Here is an 18,049-nt window from a genome sequence, read left to right as displayed (position 1 = left end):
TTTAAATTACAGTATAGTACAATACATTTCTTTTTCTTTTCTTTTGGAATTTGTATCTTTTTTCTGCCTCCTGATTATCCTTACTCATTACTTGATCATTTACACTATTTTGTTCTCCAACACCGTCGCCACTCATCATTTCTCTCTAAGGAAATTTTAGAGAATTTTATATATACAAAGTTTGTGGATGTGTCGAGTATTCTATAACATGTATAGCATAGTCACGTAATAGATAAGAGTTTGAGTTTAGGGTTTAGGAATAGGGTTTGGGTTTAGGGTATATAGTTTGGGTATATGGTTTGGGTTTAGGTTTGGGTTAAGGGTATATGGTTTGGGTATATAGTTTGGGTTTAGGTTTGGGTTTAGGTTTGGGTTTAGGGTATATTGTTTGGGTTTGGTTTGGGTTTAAGGTGTAGGGTATATTGTTTAGATTTAGGGTATATGATTTGAGTATATGGTTTGGGTTTAGGGTATATAGTTTGGGTTTAGGGTTTGTGTTTAGGGTTTGGGTTTAGGGTATATTGTTTTGGTTTGGTTTGGGTTTAGGGTTTAGAGTATATGGTTTGGGTTTATGATATATAGTTTGGGTATATAGTTCAAGTTTAGGGTATAGTGTATTCTCTACAAACCTTTTATCTTTTTCAACTTCTTTATTTTCTTCATACTCTTCATGATAGTTGTTGTTATAAATAATTTTGCTGTACTATATATTGGAAAAATATAGTATAGTATGATATCGATCATTATATTAATTATTTCTCACGCGCAGAAAAGGAGAGCGTTGTCTAGTTTGGTACCAAATAGACACAGTTTTTCATGTATGGCTATATTCTTCATATATGGTGCTGTTATGAATATTAAGTAAAATCACCCATTCAACAACTAGTTAATCATTTATCCCCTGATGGATATAATTAACCAGTGAGACTGACACAAATTAACTTGTTCGAATTAGGAAGAACGCGAAAGTTTCAGGATGATAAGTCATACTAGAACCCGGACGAGTTAGTCCAGTGGTACCCCGAGGCTTCGGCTGAGGGAACGCGGGTTCGAACTCGGGCGGGAAGGCGTGTCCAGGGCCTTAACCGGTACAGACGCAGGCTGGCGCCGGACCTAGGTGGTGGGTCCCGAATGGGCCAACACCTGGTTAAAAAGAAAAAAAAAAAAGATAAGTCATACTGGAACTGTTTAGGAGCTACTAAACTATCATAGCTATGTTTTTTTTTTTGAGAAAAACTATCATAGCTATGTTACCACAACAAATGGCTGGTGATTACTTTTTATGGAAACAGAATGCTTTAAATTCTCTTTGAAGCGAACTTGAGGTCACATATTGTTCCCTTGCTCACTAACACAAGATATGGAATATGTTCTACTCAGGGATATAGACGTCGAAGATCATTGTGGACTAGACTATCACGGTTCGACATATCACATCTATATCACAAATGCGAAGAAGTTTTAAGCTCATATGACATGTTTGCCATGTTTTAAAATTTGATTGTATCAATCTAGACTTTTATTCTTAGCAAAAAAAAAAATCTAGACTTCTATAACGATTTTGTTTGTTGATATAAACTTTACATTTTAAGAAAAACCAAAAACAAAAAGGCCGTTTAAAGAGGACCTTCTTTCGCATTGTCATAACTTGTGTTCTTCTCACAAGTCGTTACTGCTTTACGCGTGCGATTAAAAAAACTATTCGCAGTTCATACCGAAAACGTTTGACCATTGCTCTCTACGAGCTCCCGCAACTTGAACTATTATTAAGAAGAGTATATTATATCAATAACTTGCATAACTAATATTTATTGTACAACTATTTAAACGCACATGCGTGTTAGAAAAAAAACCATAAAACGCACATGTGCCACTCTTAAAACAAAACTGAAACTCCAAAAAATGGAAAAGGACAAAAGACGAAGCTGTCTTCTGCTGATAAAGAGACTACCTGTCCACCAAGCCAAATATATCAATGTTACGTGGTTTAGAATAACAAATTGTACACTGACGTGGGGATCCCTATTGATTCTTTTTTTTCTTTCTATACAGCCTTATTTTGAGCTACCCAGTTGAGGCTTAAGGGTTTTCACATTGAACTGTTAGGGCATTTTAAGACTTTTGTCACTATTATAATTATCAACTAGATTCTGACCCGCCCTTTGAGAGGGCGGGTATATTTTTTGTTTTAATTTTTTTGAGAAATTTAATTTTTATATTTGTGTTATTTTCTTAATCATATTTGTGTTTAATATTAATTTAATTTAGTAAATTTTTGGTAAATATATTAAATATGTCAAGTTGTATAACTATATATTGGTGTCATATGCATATAAGAGATTATTTTAATAATTTATTTTTAAAGTTTGCAACATATTATATTTTTTTAGTAGTTTCCTAACATAATTAGTTAAGAATGTTTCGTACCCAAAGAATCCGATTCGGAATCGACTCGAAAATCAAAGTCTCGTGCTCTGTTAGACTTGACATATATACTCGAACGGTTCTTAAAAGTGTTATATCCAAAAACCAATATTAAATCTAACCCGCACCGAAAACCGTTTTTTTTTTGAAAAATGTCTTAAAAAAATAATTTTAATATATTTTGTTATATATATTTACAAATGGGTTGATATGTTCTTCACTAACTTCAAGTAAAATCACATTTAGTAAATATTTTTTTTTTAATAACCTATTTAAAATCCGTTAAATAAATTCTTATCATTTCACCATTAGAGTAACAATTAAGCAAATAACACTATGTATGGATGGGTTGTGAGGTCACATATTGACTATAACTGGTCTCTTCATAAGTATATATTTTTATAAATAATAATTCCATAATAATATTAACTTAAATAGTTTTAGTAATCTTAAATTTACTTCCAAAAATATACTTTGTAGATCATAAATTTAAATTCCGTAGACATATATACTCGAACGGTTCTTAAAAGTGTTATATCCAAAAACCAATATTAAATCTAACCCGCACCGAAAACCGTTTTTTTTTTGAAAAATGTCTTAAAAAAATAATTTTAATATATTTTGTTAAATATATTTACAAATGGGTTGATATGTTCTTCACTAACTTCAAGTAAAATCACATTTAGTAAATAATTTTTTTAATAACCTATTTAAAACCCGTTAAACTAAATTCTTATCATTTTCACCATTAGAGTAACAATTAAGCAAATAACACTATGTATGGATGGGTTGTGAGGTCACATATTGACTATAACTGGTCTCTTCATAAGTATATATTTTTATAAATAATAATTCCATAATAATATTAACTTAAATAGTTTTAGTAATCTTAAATTTACTTCCAAAAATATACTTTGTAGATCATAAATTTAAATTCCGTATATTTATGTACCAAATATGAGTTCGATATTTTTTATTTGTTGCCTTATACATAGCCTATAAAATAGGAGTTTATAAGCGGCTGTAGAAGGTGGTTTCGTTTTTTTTAAAAGAAGGTGGTTACTTACGTTTAATGGCTTTTTTCTACAATATCTATGGCTTGTTCCACAACATCTATATACAACAGAAACACATATTAATGAATAATCACAAAAATGTAATACAAACACGTCTTTAAGAACTTACCAATCAGAAAAAAATTGTTTAGAATTCCATTCAATATAGTTTAAAGCTGCAGTAAATCCATAAACATACCATATTACTGAATTTATATGGAGTAATGGAGGTGAACTTCATAAACCCCATTTTATAACGTGAGTGGTAGGTTAGTATCCACCAGCTGCTGCACTTAGTGGAAATAATTCTCTGTTTTTCCAATCACCCACATGGAAGTCCCTGCCCAAACTAAGCAAGTAGTTTTTTGCATGATGCATGATTTTTTGATCCTTTGCAATGATGAAAAACAGAGTTAATAAGTCAATAATGGTAAGGTACAAAAACGCCATAAATATTGTATATTACATACGTAAAGCAGCTCAAAATCGTTTACCTTCTTGTCAGAGAAAATGAGTTCCAATGTCTCACCAAATTGTTCACTGAATTGTTATCTGGTGTGAACAACTTTCACTGCGATCCACCATTCAGTTTTGTAAAGCTTGATATCGGACATGTATATGATAACTTTGGTGTAGCATTTATTTTGTTTGCTTAAGTTGTGTGCTTTAGTTTAGATTGAATGTGTCGCTTAGATAGTATATATAGCAAAATAAATAGGTTTAAAGAGGATACATGGATATTAAAGATTTTCGTTTAAAGATATTTATAAAGATATGCCTTGCGAACCGAGTTTTGGTATAATTAGGAGTATATTCTCTTTGGATTCGTTATGAAAAATTGAAATGATAATTTTGAAACTGAAAAAAAGAGAAATATATCTGCTAAGATATTATTTACTTTTTTGGTATATGCAAATATGCTCTTTTAGTTTGTTATAAATGTGATTTGGGATATGGATATTCTAAAACGGTTACACAATTTTTTTTTAGTAGCCAAAATTTAAAATATTGTTAATCATATTTGGTTAATATTGTTAGGGAGAAAAATCAGCAATTTTCATTTTAAAATCAGTAATATATATATATATATATATTTAGAATAAATATGCTATGAACTGTAGTACACAATTATCATCTTTGATTACTATTAATGTTCATCAACGGTTTTCAATTTCTTATGAATTTATTGAATTTTTTAAATAGAATTACCTCGGAACCGTAATAAAACTTTAGAGTTACGGGTTGGATTATAAAATGTCACTGTATTTGATAGTATAGATTAAAATGTATATATGAATGCGTGAAATTTAATGGACATAAAAATCTACGTGAAGAAATAATATGTCTGTGAAAAATAATTAGATGATCGTCAAAAGCACTGAACTTGTTCGATTGGGAAAAACATGTATTAATAGTTATTTTTTTGAAGATTTTACATATATATCAAGAACGATTAATGAGAAAATAATTGATTAAATATAAATGGCAGTGTCATGTAATTATTGCATTTAAACAAAGGCAACGATTTCTCAAAAAATAAAAGCAGCGATTTTAGTAAAAGAATAAAAATATTAAATAAAAACAATAGCCTAAAATTAACTCAGTGGCACATGATGGTAAATACTTGTGAAACAGGAGGTCACCTCAAAAAAGGGTCTTCTGTTTTAATAGTATTGATAGGTAGCGAAAGTTATCGATTTCACATATTTGGTCATAAGAGTGGAGGATTTTTACATGTACAGTCTCATTTGATTGTGATATTCTACTTCGTTAACCGGCATATTAAATATCGGTTAAACATAAATTGTCCTTTTTAAATTTAACTAGATCAATTTATGATCCACGTTTTGTTAAATGGAGAAATGTATTTGGTGGAACACAGTAAATATAAGATGTTTTTTTTTGTTTCTTAGTATCATAAATTGTGAACTATACAACATTACAGAAGCATAACCATTACTAAGATAATTTACTGATATATCGTTCTAATTTTTCTAACTCCATAAAAGAAAAATAGATTGTGTAGTTTCAAGCGGCACCGAATTTTTTCTTTTGAAATGCGATTACTGCTTTTTATGATTAATGTATAAATTTTATCAACACGCTAAAATATAGCTGCCATAATTTATATTACCTATAGACATGATGACTTTCACCTAGATAGTTAACAGGTTAGTGTAAAGTGTAATATGATGTTTTTCACCCAAAGGAGCTTAGGTTACTGAATTTTTTTTATGGTGATAATAATCCAGAGCATTAATAATAGTTTGAAATTATGAATACTTTGATCACAAAAGATTAATTTAAAGGTAAATATCATTTTCATATAAAAGATATTAGCTTGTTATTAATTAATTTTGTTAAAATGAAAAGATATTGTGTCCCTACAAATCTCAATTTATACTATATTTTTACTGTGGTTGTCTAATCTTTATGCGAATTAAACAAAATTTAAAAACAATGAAAAACAAAACATAAAACACTAAAGTGAGAAAATATAATGATTAAACGAGCAAAACATGTTGTGAAAAGCTAGTTTTGTCTAATAACATAAATAAAGTAGCTAGTTCGTGTTTTATCCTTTTATTTAATAAAATCCAAAAACGTAATAACATGTGCACAAAAAAATCCAAAAACATTGGGCACTAAAGTGATATATAAAATGTGTGATTAACCTAATTATTTTTCTATCCTTTGTTTTCTTTGGTCAACTAAGTAATGTGTCCGGTTAAATAGAAAACAACTAATTTTCTGCTGACAAACAAAAAGAACAGGTAAACTATATTTATATTTCCATTTAAGGATTAAATACATCTAAACATTCACATCTCTTTCAGTTATTGAAAAAAGAAGCCGGAAAGTAAGACAACAAACAAAAGGAATGGAAAATTGGCAAAACAGACTAAAATGAAAATATATTTGTCTTTTTATATCTCTGCATTAATTGGTCATTATTAAAAATTATATATAAATCAGAAAATATGAAAAAGCAATATCATCATGAGAATATTTTACCTTTTTATATACAAAAATTGAAATCTAAAAACAATTTGGATATATTGATCTAAATTTTGTTAAAATGTATATTATAACATTTGTTACAAGGATGAAATAAACGTTTAAACTTATCTTATATACATTTTATAAGATAATTCGTAATTTAAAATCTTCTCTATGATCTATCCAAATATATAATATATATCTCGTAGTTAAAGCCAAAGGTTTTTGTTATTTATAAAATACAATATATATCATAGGTTTTTGACTTCATTTTGAAAATATAGAAAACGTTAACATGTATTCTATTTTTTATCCTATTATATATCCTAGATAAAACAACGAGTTCTTACCTGTATGCTATGTTCTAAACATGGTGGAATTTAAATTCTAACATTTTCTCTATGTTCTTTCCTTTTAGAATATATATTCTAACATTTTGTCTTTTTCTATTCCTTTAGAATATATATTTTATATTTTCGTATATTCTATATGTTTTAAAATCTGAGAAAATCGAGAAATTTTTTTTTAACAAGTTTTATTTAAACTTATCTTGTTTTTGATGTTGAGTTACATTGAATTATGGTGAAGTGCTTTTTGGTGACGGCGCGGTGGTTCGGGTACCATTGGGGTGGGGTCTTGACGTGGAGGGATCGTTTGCCCTAGATCTGGAACTTCGATGGTTTTTATCTATTGGCTTGCATGGTGGACGAAGCTCGAGACCGTGGGATGTTAGAGGCGAGTGGGTTGCGGGGTTTCGGTTTCAGTCAAGCCAAGCTCCTGTTAGGAACCGGCGATGCCGTCCAAATCTGGTGGTCTTCCTAACCTTTCTGTGTTTTCTTTCTTTCTTTTCAGGTTTCCATTTCTCGATAGTGCTATGCTTTCGCGTCTGGTGGTGCTTTGGCGCTCCTTTGCTTTTCCCGTCACCTTCCCGACTTAAGTAGCTCCATCTTCCGGTGTGTTTTTCTTCGGTGTCCAAAATTAAGGCGGTAAACCGCAGTCGACGTGGCGCCTCTTCAAAGGAAAGTTCCGGCGGATTACATTCGGTGACGGCTGGTCACCTCTTTTGCTTTTCGCTGTCAGTTAGGGTTTTTTGTCTCTTCTGGTTTTAGTTAGCTGATTTTTGTGTTTGGCTGATTCTATTTTCATTTTTTCGGGTTGCATTGTATGTTTGAAAAAACCAGAAAATTTAATATGAAAGCCATTACAAAAAACATTGAATTATGTTAAATTCAACATTTTTTCTGATTGAGCGGTAGTCTTCCTTTGTTCTTGTTCTATATCTCTTTTTCATCAGATCAGGTTTATATCTAAACATAGATATGAACGGTTTCATGATTTATTTTCTTTGTGAAGAGAGAGATTACGAAAAGATGGAGGAAATAGAAGATGCAGATTCTTAGTTTTTTAGTTTTTAACAGATTTTTTTAAAAGAACAGAAATATTATTAATATATTTGAGGTTATTAAAGTTATTTTATTTTTTAATGATAGGGTTAGTTTCGTATTTATAAAAACAAAACATATTGGGATGAAAACAAAGGGAGAGAAAAATCATTTTTCAATATGGTCCAAGGAACAACGCGCGTCCACCCAACGCGCCCCCAAAATTTTTCTCTCGAAACCTAATCTTCTCGATCCAAATCGCCGATCTCCCCTAGCCTCTCCGGCGCCATCTGGTGCTGCGAGAGGGCCATAGAATCTCCCGCTGTATCCATCTCCACCTCTTCCCTTCGTTGACCTCCACCCAATTTGCCTCTTTGCTCGACGTCTCTGGATCCGTTGGATTTATCCTCCGGATAGTCGGATATCTGAGGGCGGCCCTTGTGTCTCCTGTTAGTCGCCGGTTGCGCTCGAAGTTGGGTCAACTTTGAGATCCAAGACGGTCGGGACACCAGGCGAGTCGCTACCGTCGCCGTTCCAGCCTCTACATCTCGCTCTAGTCGGCTCCTCTATCAAGTCTCTCCAAGGGTCCCCATAGAGCTTCTCCTCTCTTTGAGTGAAAGGTGGCTATGAGGTAAGCCATCGAGGACCTCTTTCTCTAGTTCGAAAGACTCAACCATGGCGGTCTCTGGTTCAAGTGTGGTAACTCCTTCTTGCTACCGATGTGGTTCACTGAGGTCTTGAGGACAACCTTAGTCACTATGTCACCTGCTTTAAGGTGGAGCTTTCTTCTACCATGAGCCGCATGCTTTGAATGAGTTTAATCGCTTCTTCTATGCGTCAATTCCACCCTCCTAAGCTCCGGTTCTAGCTTCTGTGTGTCTTGGAGTCGATGATGTACCCACCATTGTGTCGCGCAGCCGAATAGGGAGCCAAATCGACCGCGCCTGCGCTTGACCGCAATGTGTGCTTCAATGTAAACGGCGTCAAATTCGGGTCTACACCTTAGCTAACACCGAGAAAGCTTGAGTTTTGTTGGCCAGCGTCCTCCTCCAGCGGAGCTCTGGGATGGGAGCCTGCCGTCACCGTCGATGCCTGTTAGGAGCCACCTCGGTGAGACCTGACTAAACACTTCTTATGGCTTTACTCTCGTAGTCTCTGGTTGCTCCTTTGATTTGAGAAGTGCTTGAGATTTGCAGTAACATATTATCAAACTTTCATTGTTATCAATGACATTTACAATTTAGCTAAAAAAAAAATATGGTCCAATTAACCATTTTTTCAAAAAGAAACTACACACAACAATACAACATATTAAAAGAGAGAGGAAAAAGACAGGAAGGCTAGATGCCGATTATGTTTGACCAAAAAATGGTAAAGAAACGTTATGTAACAACATTAAATAAGACACCAACAATACAATATATTAAAAGAGAGAGAGGAGAGTTTCGTTGGTCCAAGTCTGACATTCTTCTACGTCCGACCAAGAAAACATGTATAAATACCTCATTTTGTTGATCCCTATGTTTCACCTGCAAACATTTTGAGTACAATATTGCACCAAAACGCATAAAAACAGTCTTCAAGATAATACACTTTTTTATATATCTTCACGATAAATACACCATACCCATATATCTATTATTCATACATATTCGAGATGGATCTGTTTCTTGACGTGTCTCCTTTTTGGTACATGTTCTCCAATGTTTTCATCGTAGTTCTTAGCCTTATGTTCTTGAAGCTCTTTCCGCGTTGCTGGATATTGCCCGTTCGAGCTCAAAAGAAGCTTGGAGAAAACGGATTCTCTGGTCCACCTCCTAGTTTTCCATTAGGAAACCTTAATGACATGAAGAAGCTTAAACCGGCCTTGGTATTGGCGGCGAAGAGTAAATCGTCCACCATAATCAACCATGACATACATTCCATCGCGCTTCCACATTTCGCTCTCTGGCAACAACAATACGGTAAATAATATAATAACTCTCATTTCTCATATTTAAGTTGCGGACATTTGGACCGTAATTGTTTTTAGAATTAATATCAGTCTTCGATATAACTCTGACGGTTTAACATTTTCGTCTTAAGCCAGTATCTGAAACAACATTTCTATAATCAGATTAGTACGTCACTTTTCGATAACAGTATGTAAATATTAACATAGATTATTGGTTGTGTTATATATTTAACGCAGGGAAAGTGTTTGTGTACTGGCTAGGCATAGAGCCGTTCGTGTACGTGGCGGATCCTGAATTCCTGAGTGTTATGTCGAAAGGTGTATTGGGGAAGAGTTGGGGAAAACCAAATGTTTTCAAGAAAGACAGAGAGCCAATGTTTGGTACCGGTTTGGTTATGGTCGAAGGCGATGACTGGACCCGTCATCGCCATATCATCACTCCTGCATTTTCCCATGTTAATCTGAAGGTATGTTTGAGCATGATTAATGAGAGTTCATAGAAGTTAGATTCTTAGCGTAATTTAAAAATTAGTTTTTAACTTTAACAATGAAAAAAATTAAGAAGCGGTTCTTAAATTACGCTAAGAACTTCACTTCTAAAAACTCTCATTAATCATAGTCTTAGAAATTAAACTAGTTTTCAAATCATTTACATTGGTAAGAGTCCAAAAGACAGAAAAGTTAATAAGGTGACTAATCTAGTTCAACAATTTAGACTTCGTAGTCCTTTCCTAAAAAGCATGAGCCACCGTTTTCCATGACAAATTCCATAGTCTTTATGGTCTTGAAAAGACTAGATCATGCAATTAAGATTCGTTCAGATTAATTAAATCTTCGTACTATAATATTTCTCCTTTTTCTCATTACTTTAATTGATCGTCTTAAAATTATAGGCTATGAAAAGTATGATGGTGGAATCAACCACCAACATGTTGGACCGATGGGCCATGCAAATAAAGTCAGGCAATCCCGAATTCGACATGGAGAACGAGATCATAGGAACAGCAGGTGAGATTATTGCAAAGACAAGCTTCGGAGTCAAGGGAGAAAATGGAACTCAAGTCCTCAAAAACCTAAGAGCCATGCAATTTGCCCTCTTCAACTCGAATCGCTACGTAGGGGTACCCTTTAGCAACATTTTGGCTTACAAGCAAAACCTTAAGGCTAGCAAGTTAGGTGAAGAGATCGATGGTCTTCTTTTGTCGATTATAAACGAGCGAAAGAGATCTGTGGTGGAAGGAGACGACCACCACGATCTTCTCGGAATGTTGCTTAAGGCCGATAAAGGGAAGTTTACGGCGCCGGAGCTTGTAGACGAATGCAAAACTTTCTTTTTCGCTGGCCATGAGACGACTGCTTTAGCGCTGACGTGGACGTTCATGCTTCTTGCGATGCATCCCGAATGGCAAGACACGCTAAGAGACGAGATAAGACAAGTCATCGGAGACTCCGAGATCGAGTACAACAAACTTGCCGGATTAAAGAAGGTACGTTACCAAACATAGCATACAACAGTCCACGTGGTTAATTATCTATGCATGATATCCACTATATCATATCTATAGTTTAACGCGTTCACATAGTGTGCAATTTGGCACGTTTCACTATTTAATGCACGATAAGAATACTATGTAGCAGATAAAATAAGCCTAAGGTTTCGCAAAAAATACTAATAGATTTTAATTTTAATTAGTATACATCTGATCAATGTGGTCAAGGTCAAGGGTCACAAAGAAATTGAAATAGTGACTTTTTTTTGGATCAATTGAAATAGTGACTATATAGGCGCGTCGCCTCCCTATATCAAAAATGAGTCAACGACTGCGTTGACCAATTATAGACGTGCCACCTCAGCTCTGTACTGAAAAATCCTAAGCCACATCATGACAGTATCAATCCATATTAATGAGTATCCAATTTGTTTGTATCCATGACTAAAACGTGTGACACGCGCATCACTATTTGAATTTCATTAAATCACGTTTTTGATCTTAACTGAATCACTTATCCTAGTTTATGCTACATAAACGAATAAAACTTGCATCATATGAAAAGAAAAACTAATAAAACTTCCATATCATTTTATGCAGATGAGTTGGGTAATGAACGAGGTTCTCCGTCTATATCCGCCGGCGCCAAACGCACAACGGCAAGCCCGGAAAGACATTGAAGTGAACGGCCGGGTGATTCCAAACGGTACTAACATATGGATTGATGTGGTGGCGATGCACCACGACGCAGAGTTGTGGGGAGACGACGTCAACAAGTTTAAGCCGGAGAGATTCGACGGTGACTTGCATGGTGGTTGTAAGAATAAGATGGGTTTTATGCCCTTTGGTTTCGGAGGGAGAATGTGTATTGGTCGGAACTTGACTACAATGGAGTACAAGATTGTCTTGTCGTTGGTTTTGTCCCGGTTTGAGATCTCAGTTTCACCCGGTTATCGCCATTCGCCCAAGTATATGCTCTCTCTTAGACCCGGTTACGGTTTGCCTCTAATCGTACGACCACTTTAAAACCGTTAACGCACAAATTTCATAGAGTTCTTTTTTGTCGTATTCACATGTGTATTTTTATAAAAATGTGTATTCTTATTAATATTTCGTGCGTCGGAATTCTTTTTTCTGGATATATGTTCCGTTCGTTATTTCTACTGTAATTTCACTACTACATGAAATAAGCTCTTAATTATTAGTATGAGAAAATTTGTGTACTAAAATCTAGAAGTCCTCTCTTATCTAGTTTTTGTGTGTACTTTGACGAAGACTTCAGATATGTTATTCAGGGTTGGATCTGAGACTTCAGAGACCTGAAACATTCTTTAAAAAATGTATACAATCTTGCTTTTAACAATTTGAAAACCTTTATCAATATAAAATCTCTCCAAAAATTTTGGAGATCAAGACCAATGTTTTATCCGGTTATCTCTAGATCCGGCCCTATGGTATCCGCCAGTCATGGAGAACAAAACACCTGAAATTTAGTTAATTCCTTCAAGATAATCGAATTAGCTATTTGTAACGCTTCTTCCTTAGAGCGGTTCAGAGCGACTTTGGGTCCTTGGGCATATTTTTTTCCATAAAAAATTCGATAACAAACAAATATTTTCGAGAAAAAGTGAATATAAGTTTGTATAAAATTATTATATATGAGATTTTTATTATAACAATAGATATAGAAACATATATATATATATATATAAAATTAGTTTAGAATAGGGTAATTTAAGTTGAACTAATATACTATCAAAAATGTAAAATGGTGAAAATTCGGGCTATAGCCCAATCATCTGTAGTGCCCATTGGACTTTTCATTTAAAAATGAAATCAAAGTTGACAAGAAAAAGAAAATTAATAAAGGATAACAAACTGGAAGTAGTAGAGAATACAAGGACTATATCCATAATAATTATACTAAAGACTCGTATCACTTTTCTTCCTGTCTCGTTAACGAAGCGAAGCATCGAACCAAAAGCAAAAAAAAAAAAGAAAAAAAATGTAAAATCGTCATCAGTTCATTTCATACTCTCGAATGATGGCATCATCAACAACTACGATGGCGGCGACATGGACGCCAAGCTCTCTCCAGCTCAGGATTGCCCTCAACAACTACACGAGGAGCTTCGGAGCTGCTCCGGCGAGAGCGAAGATGACGAAGCTCAGTCGCGGCGGTCTCAGGGTGTCATGCGCTGCACGGAAGAAGAATGCTGCAGAATCGGATCGTAGTTTTCGCGGGTGGGCTGATGATGATTCGGGAGACGGTGAGATGACTCGCGGTGGTGGCGATTGGTATAATAAAGGTACCGACTTTGTTTCTGCTTTGATTAAAGGTTTTGCCTTTACTTTCCCTAATGATTGTTTTTTTTGTTTAGGAAGAGTGGTGTGTGGAGTGGGTGGGATGGTTCTGTTCGTTGGGCTAGCTTTCGCGGCTCTATCCTTGAAGCGAAACGTTTTAAGTATACATGCAACTATAAACCTTCTTCATTCTTTTAGTATCTTCTTGTTACAATTGTTTGTTTGATGAAGAAACAAAACTTGTTAGGACCAAAAGTAGAAGTGATGGTTTCTGAGAGCTCAAGTGATCACGAGAGAGGTAATGTGATGGACCGAGATGACAAGGAGGGTTATAATAAAGGTATGGACATGCTCTAATGTTTGATTAGATTGTGCTTTCATTATCTTCTTAGCTTTCTCGTCATTGTGCTTGCATTTTTTTAAGGTTCCCTTTTTTTATGGATGCTAGTGTAGGTTCACCAGTTTCATCTCGGGATGAGATAGATGTGGAGTCAAAACCCGTGTCTACAAGCAAAGCTAAGAGATACACATCACAGGAAGAGTTTGATGGATTAGATACAGACGAGGAAAAGAAACAACCCCGCTGTTATACAGGAATACCTGCTCCTTGTACGGTTCCACTAGTAAACCCCTTGAGTCCTATCTTTCCAACAGTTGTGGACCCTGTTCAAACTCAAATGTTTGCAGCTTTACAAGCTTTAAAGGTACCTTCTTCTTTTGACCTTTTAAAATATTGTGAACTTTCTGATGTTTGTTAAGAACTGATATTACAATTTTGTAGGTTATTGAATCTGATGCTCGGCCTTATGATTTATGTACACGCCGTGAATTTGCTCGTTGGTTGGTTTCTGCAAGCAATGTTCTATCCAGGTAGGTTAACTAAATCTAATTATTCTCTCTCTCCTTGAAGCCTAACTTTTTGTGAAAAACACCTTCATGGGTTACAGGAACTCAGCATCGAAAGTGTATCGTGCTATGTACATAGAGAATGTTACTGAACTTGCATTTGATGATATCACACCTGAAGATCCTGATTTTCCATTCATTCAAGGTGATCCATGGAACTTACTTTTTTATTATTATAATAACATTGATGATGCTTGTAAGGTGTTATGGATTAATCTTATTTTCTTCATTTTCAATTGGATAGTATAGGTTTGGCAGAGGCAGGTATTATCTCAAGCAAACTCTCTAACCACAACACGCCTTCTGCTGTGACTGAGAGCAGTCCCTTTAAGTTCTCACCAGAAAGGTAGATATGCTACTGGTTTCATTCAAGCATATCCACTCATCTCATTTCTCTTTTTTTCTCCTTTTACAGTCCTCTTTCACGTCAGGATCTTTTGAGCTGGAAGATGGCTTTGGAATTTCGACAGCTCCCAGAAGCTGATAGCAAGGTCCTTTCTCTATTCATTTGCCACATTTTACTCACTGGAGAGTCCTATAAACCTTACACAACTCACTTCACTTCTTTTTATTTCAGAAGTTGTACCAACTTTCTGGCTTTCTTGACATTGATAAAATAAACCCAGAAGCATGGCCTGCCCTTATAGCCGACTTATCTGCTGGAGAAAATGGAATAACAGCACTTGCCTTCGGTGAGTTAGATTCTTATAAGTAAAAAAATCATACAAGTTCAGTTTTTGAAAAAAAGGCGTGTGTTCTTCCTCTTAGGGCGTACCAGATTGTTTCAGCCGTGTAAAGCAGTTACAAAAGCCCAAACAGCTGTGTCTCTTGCAACTGGTGAAGAAGCTTGCGAAGCTGTTAGCGAGGAGCTAGCTCGTATCCAAGCAGAGGCTATGGCTGAAAACGTGGTCTCCGCACACAACGCGGTGGTTGCTCAGGTGGAGAAGGATATCAACGCTAGCTTTGAGAAAGAGCTTTTAAGAGAAAAAGAAATGGTAGACGCGGTGGCGAAACTGGCTGAAGAAGCGAAGACGGAGCTGGCTAGGCTTAGAGCTGAGAACGAAGAGGAGACACTTGCGTTGGAGAGAGAACGCACGTCGATCGAAACAGAGATGGAGTCTCTCGCGAGGTTACGAAACGAGCTCGAGGAACAGCTCCAGAGCCTTGTGGATAACAAGACAGCGATGTCGTTTGAGAAGGAGAGGTTTGAAAGACTTCAAAAGCAAGTGGAGGATGAGAACCAAGAGATACTGCGGTTGCAGAACGAGCTTGAAGCTGAGAGGAACGCTCTATCCGTAGCCAGGAACTGGGCAGAGGATGAAGCGAGAAGAGCAACAGAGCAAGCAAAAGTGCTGGAAGAAGCTAGAGGACGTTGGGAGAAGTATGGCTTGAAAGTGATTGTTGACAGAGACCTCCACGAACAGACAAGAACAACCGAGTCTGCGTGGTTGAACGCGGGGAAGCAATTTTCCGTCGAAGGGACCGTGGACAGAGGTGAAAACGTGGTTGCTAAGCTCAAGAAGATGGCGCAAGATGTAAGAGACAAATCTAGAGATGTTATCTACTCGATCATAGAGAAGATAAGTCTTTTGATATCAGATTTGAGAAAACAAGTTCATGGGATGAGCAACAAAGCCGAAGAAGTGAAAATGAAAACCAAGTCAAGAGCTGAAGAGTTGAGGAAACAAACGAGCTTGAAGATTGGTGAGATCAGAGATGTCTCTGTGATGAGAGCTAAGGAGGCAGTGGAAGAGTTTAAGGATAAAGTATGGAAACTCAAGTCAAAGTAGGTTGAGTTTGTTTAACGGCGTGATCGTACCGCCGTGCCATTTGATAAAGTATATTTGTTTCATCATGTATTTGATGAGATACAGATATTCAAAATATATGAAAACAATAATGTTACTTTTAGATTTGATTAGAAGATCTCATTTTGGACTCATATCTTTAGGATTATAACAACAACATCCCAACGAAAAAGTACATGAGCCAAATTCATAATGCATGTCTTCACAAATTCTATTGCAAATTTTGTCCCCTCCCCCTACAGTGCAATGTCCTTCTTTTAGAGAGCATATTATTTTCGGGCGATTTTGTCTTTGACCTGTACATATAATATAGATAATTTATTAAACCAATATGTACATATATTATAATGGAAACATAATTATATTCAATATTAAAGAAAATAACACAAGTACCTAGACCATCAGCAGTTGTACGAGAAAGAACAAAAGATATGATAAAGATGATACTCCCTCTGTTTCATAATAAGTGTCACTTTAAGTTCATTTCTTGTTACACAAAGAGTGTTACTTTACAATTCCAATGTAAATTATACTAACTTTCAGTTGAAAATTAATTGCAAACTGCATTGATTTTATAAATAATTATATTTATCTAAAATACTATTGGTCAAAGAGGTATAATTAATTACAACTTACATATATTTCAACAACTTTTTTAATCTGTGTGAAAAATGTCACAACGACACTCTTTAAGAAACGGGAGGAGTAGTAACTAAAGGTTTCATGGGGATGCCCATTTTATAATTTTATTTTATAAAGAAACTTTGTTAAGAGTTATATATATAGTAGCTCAAGCATATGTATACAGTATCTTTTGGTCAAAGATGAAAATGGCAGTTATCAATTTATTTCTTTATAGATTTATAGTCAAAATAAGAATACACAGAATAATTGTCTTACTTGATTATTTTCTAAAATCTTATAAATGATATTTATCTTCTAAACATAGTCAAATATGTAATTTAAGAAAAAAAAGACAAAAAACAAATTTGAAATTTGTCCTCCTATCTTTAATTTTGAAATGGAGTTTGAAAACTGTAAGAGTTATTATTAAAATTATTGATAAATATTAGGTATATTAAAATTTACACAAGATAGTAAGACCAAATAAAAACATAAGCCATTTTTGCATCAAAAGAGTTATTTTATTATTCTAACTCGAAATAGTCTGCTAATCTAAATTGGAATAGAAGAAGTAACAAAATCTAAATGTCTATAAAAAATTTGTGTAATCTTGGCTAAAGAATTTACTATTCGGTTTTGGGATATGTGTAATCATGAAGTCCTGAAATATTCTTTATAGAGATGCTATTTTCGTCAATTCGATTGATAAGTTTAGCCATGTTTTCGGATCTTGAACCAGCGAGATGATATACTTGCAGTATGTCCTAAAGTACTGACATCTTGAGTATCGAAGCATATCTAATTTTGGTTAACTTATTAATAAATATAATTTAGCTAACATAGTATTACAGTTTTGGTCTTTAATATTAGCAAAAACATTTAATTTTAAAATATTTATAAAAAATTGAAAGAGATTAGTATATTGTCAAGAAAAAAGTGATGTAAAATAACAAAATATATAACCAATATACTAGGTTTAATATTCGGGTACACTGTCAAAGTAAGATAATTTGTACATGTTATGTTAATGATCAAAAATGAAATAAACGTGGCTATAAGTGATAAATTCATGTAAGAAAATATTAAAATAAAGACTTATGAT

At 34.5% G+C, this 18,049-nt stretch overlaps 2 protein-coding genes and 1 long non-coding RNA gene across 6 annotated transcripts; 2 read left to right on the top strand and 1 right to left on the bottom strand.

Moving 5' to 3' along the window:
* Positions 1–848: 848 nt before the first annotated feature.
* Positions 849–4,324, bottom strand: LOC130499206 (uncharacterized). Of its 4 annotated transcripts, XR_008938085.1 has the most exons (4): positions 3,974–4,324; positions 3,679–3,869; positions 3,492–3,537; positions 1,798–1,951 (listed from the first exon to the last, which is right to left on the bottom strand). It is a non-coding gene; the product is annotated as an uncharacterized LOC130499206 (long non-coding RNA). The 4 variants fall into 4 exon arrangements; XR_008938089.1 differs by lacking the exons at positions 1,798–1,951; positions 3,492–3,537 and adding an exon at positions 849–1,143 and having other exon boundaries at positions 3,974–4,305; XR_008938090.1 differs by lacking the exons at positions 1,798–1,951; positions 3,492–3,537 and adding an exon at positions 1,612–1,760 and having other exon boundaries at positions 3,974–4,305.
* A 5,170-nt stretch (positions 4,325–9,494) lies between these two features.
* On the top strand, positions 9,495–12,510 carry LOC108840942 (cytokinin hydroxylase). Its single transcript, XM_056995675.1, is given in 4 exon segments — positions 9,495–9,825; positions 10,053–10,282; positions 10,709–11,335; positions 11,906–12,510. Coding segments are annotated over 4 exon segments (1,590 nt in total). The 5' UTR covers positions 9,495–9,518; the 3' UTR covers positions 12,332–12,510.
* A 738-nt stretch (positions 12,511–13,248) lies between these two features.
* Positions 13,249–16,457, top strand: LOC108843356 (uncharacterized). Its single transcript, XM_018616538.2, has 10 exons — positions 13,249–13,614; positions 13,687–13,770; positions 13,857–13,949; positions 14,063–14,313; positions 14,391–14,479; positions 14,557–14,660; positions 14,765–14,861; positions 14,931–15,006; positions 15,093–15,207; positions 15,284–16,457. The coding sequence occupies exons 1-10, from the start codon at positions 13,347–13,349 to the stop codon at positions 16,303–16,305; spliced, it is 2,199 nt and encodes a 732-aa protein (XP_018472040.1). The 5' UTR covers positions 13,249–13,346; the 3' UTR covers positions 16,306–16,457.
* The last annotated feature ends 1,592 nt before the right edge of the window (positions 16,458–18,049 follow it).

Source organism: Raphanus sativus, chromosome 2 (genome assembly GCF_000801105.2).
Source record: "Raphanus sativus cultivar WK10039 chromosome 2, ASM80110v3, whole genome shotgun sequence".
Lineage (NCBI taxonomy): Eukaryota > Viridiplantae > Streptophyta > Magnoliopsida > Brassicales > Brassicaceae > Raphanus > Raphanus sativus.
This window is presented reverse-complemented; position numbering and strand designations above follow the sequence as displayed.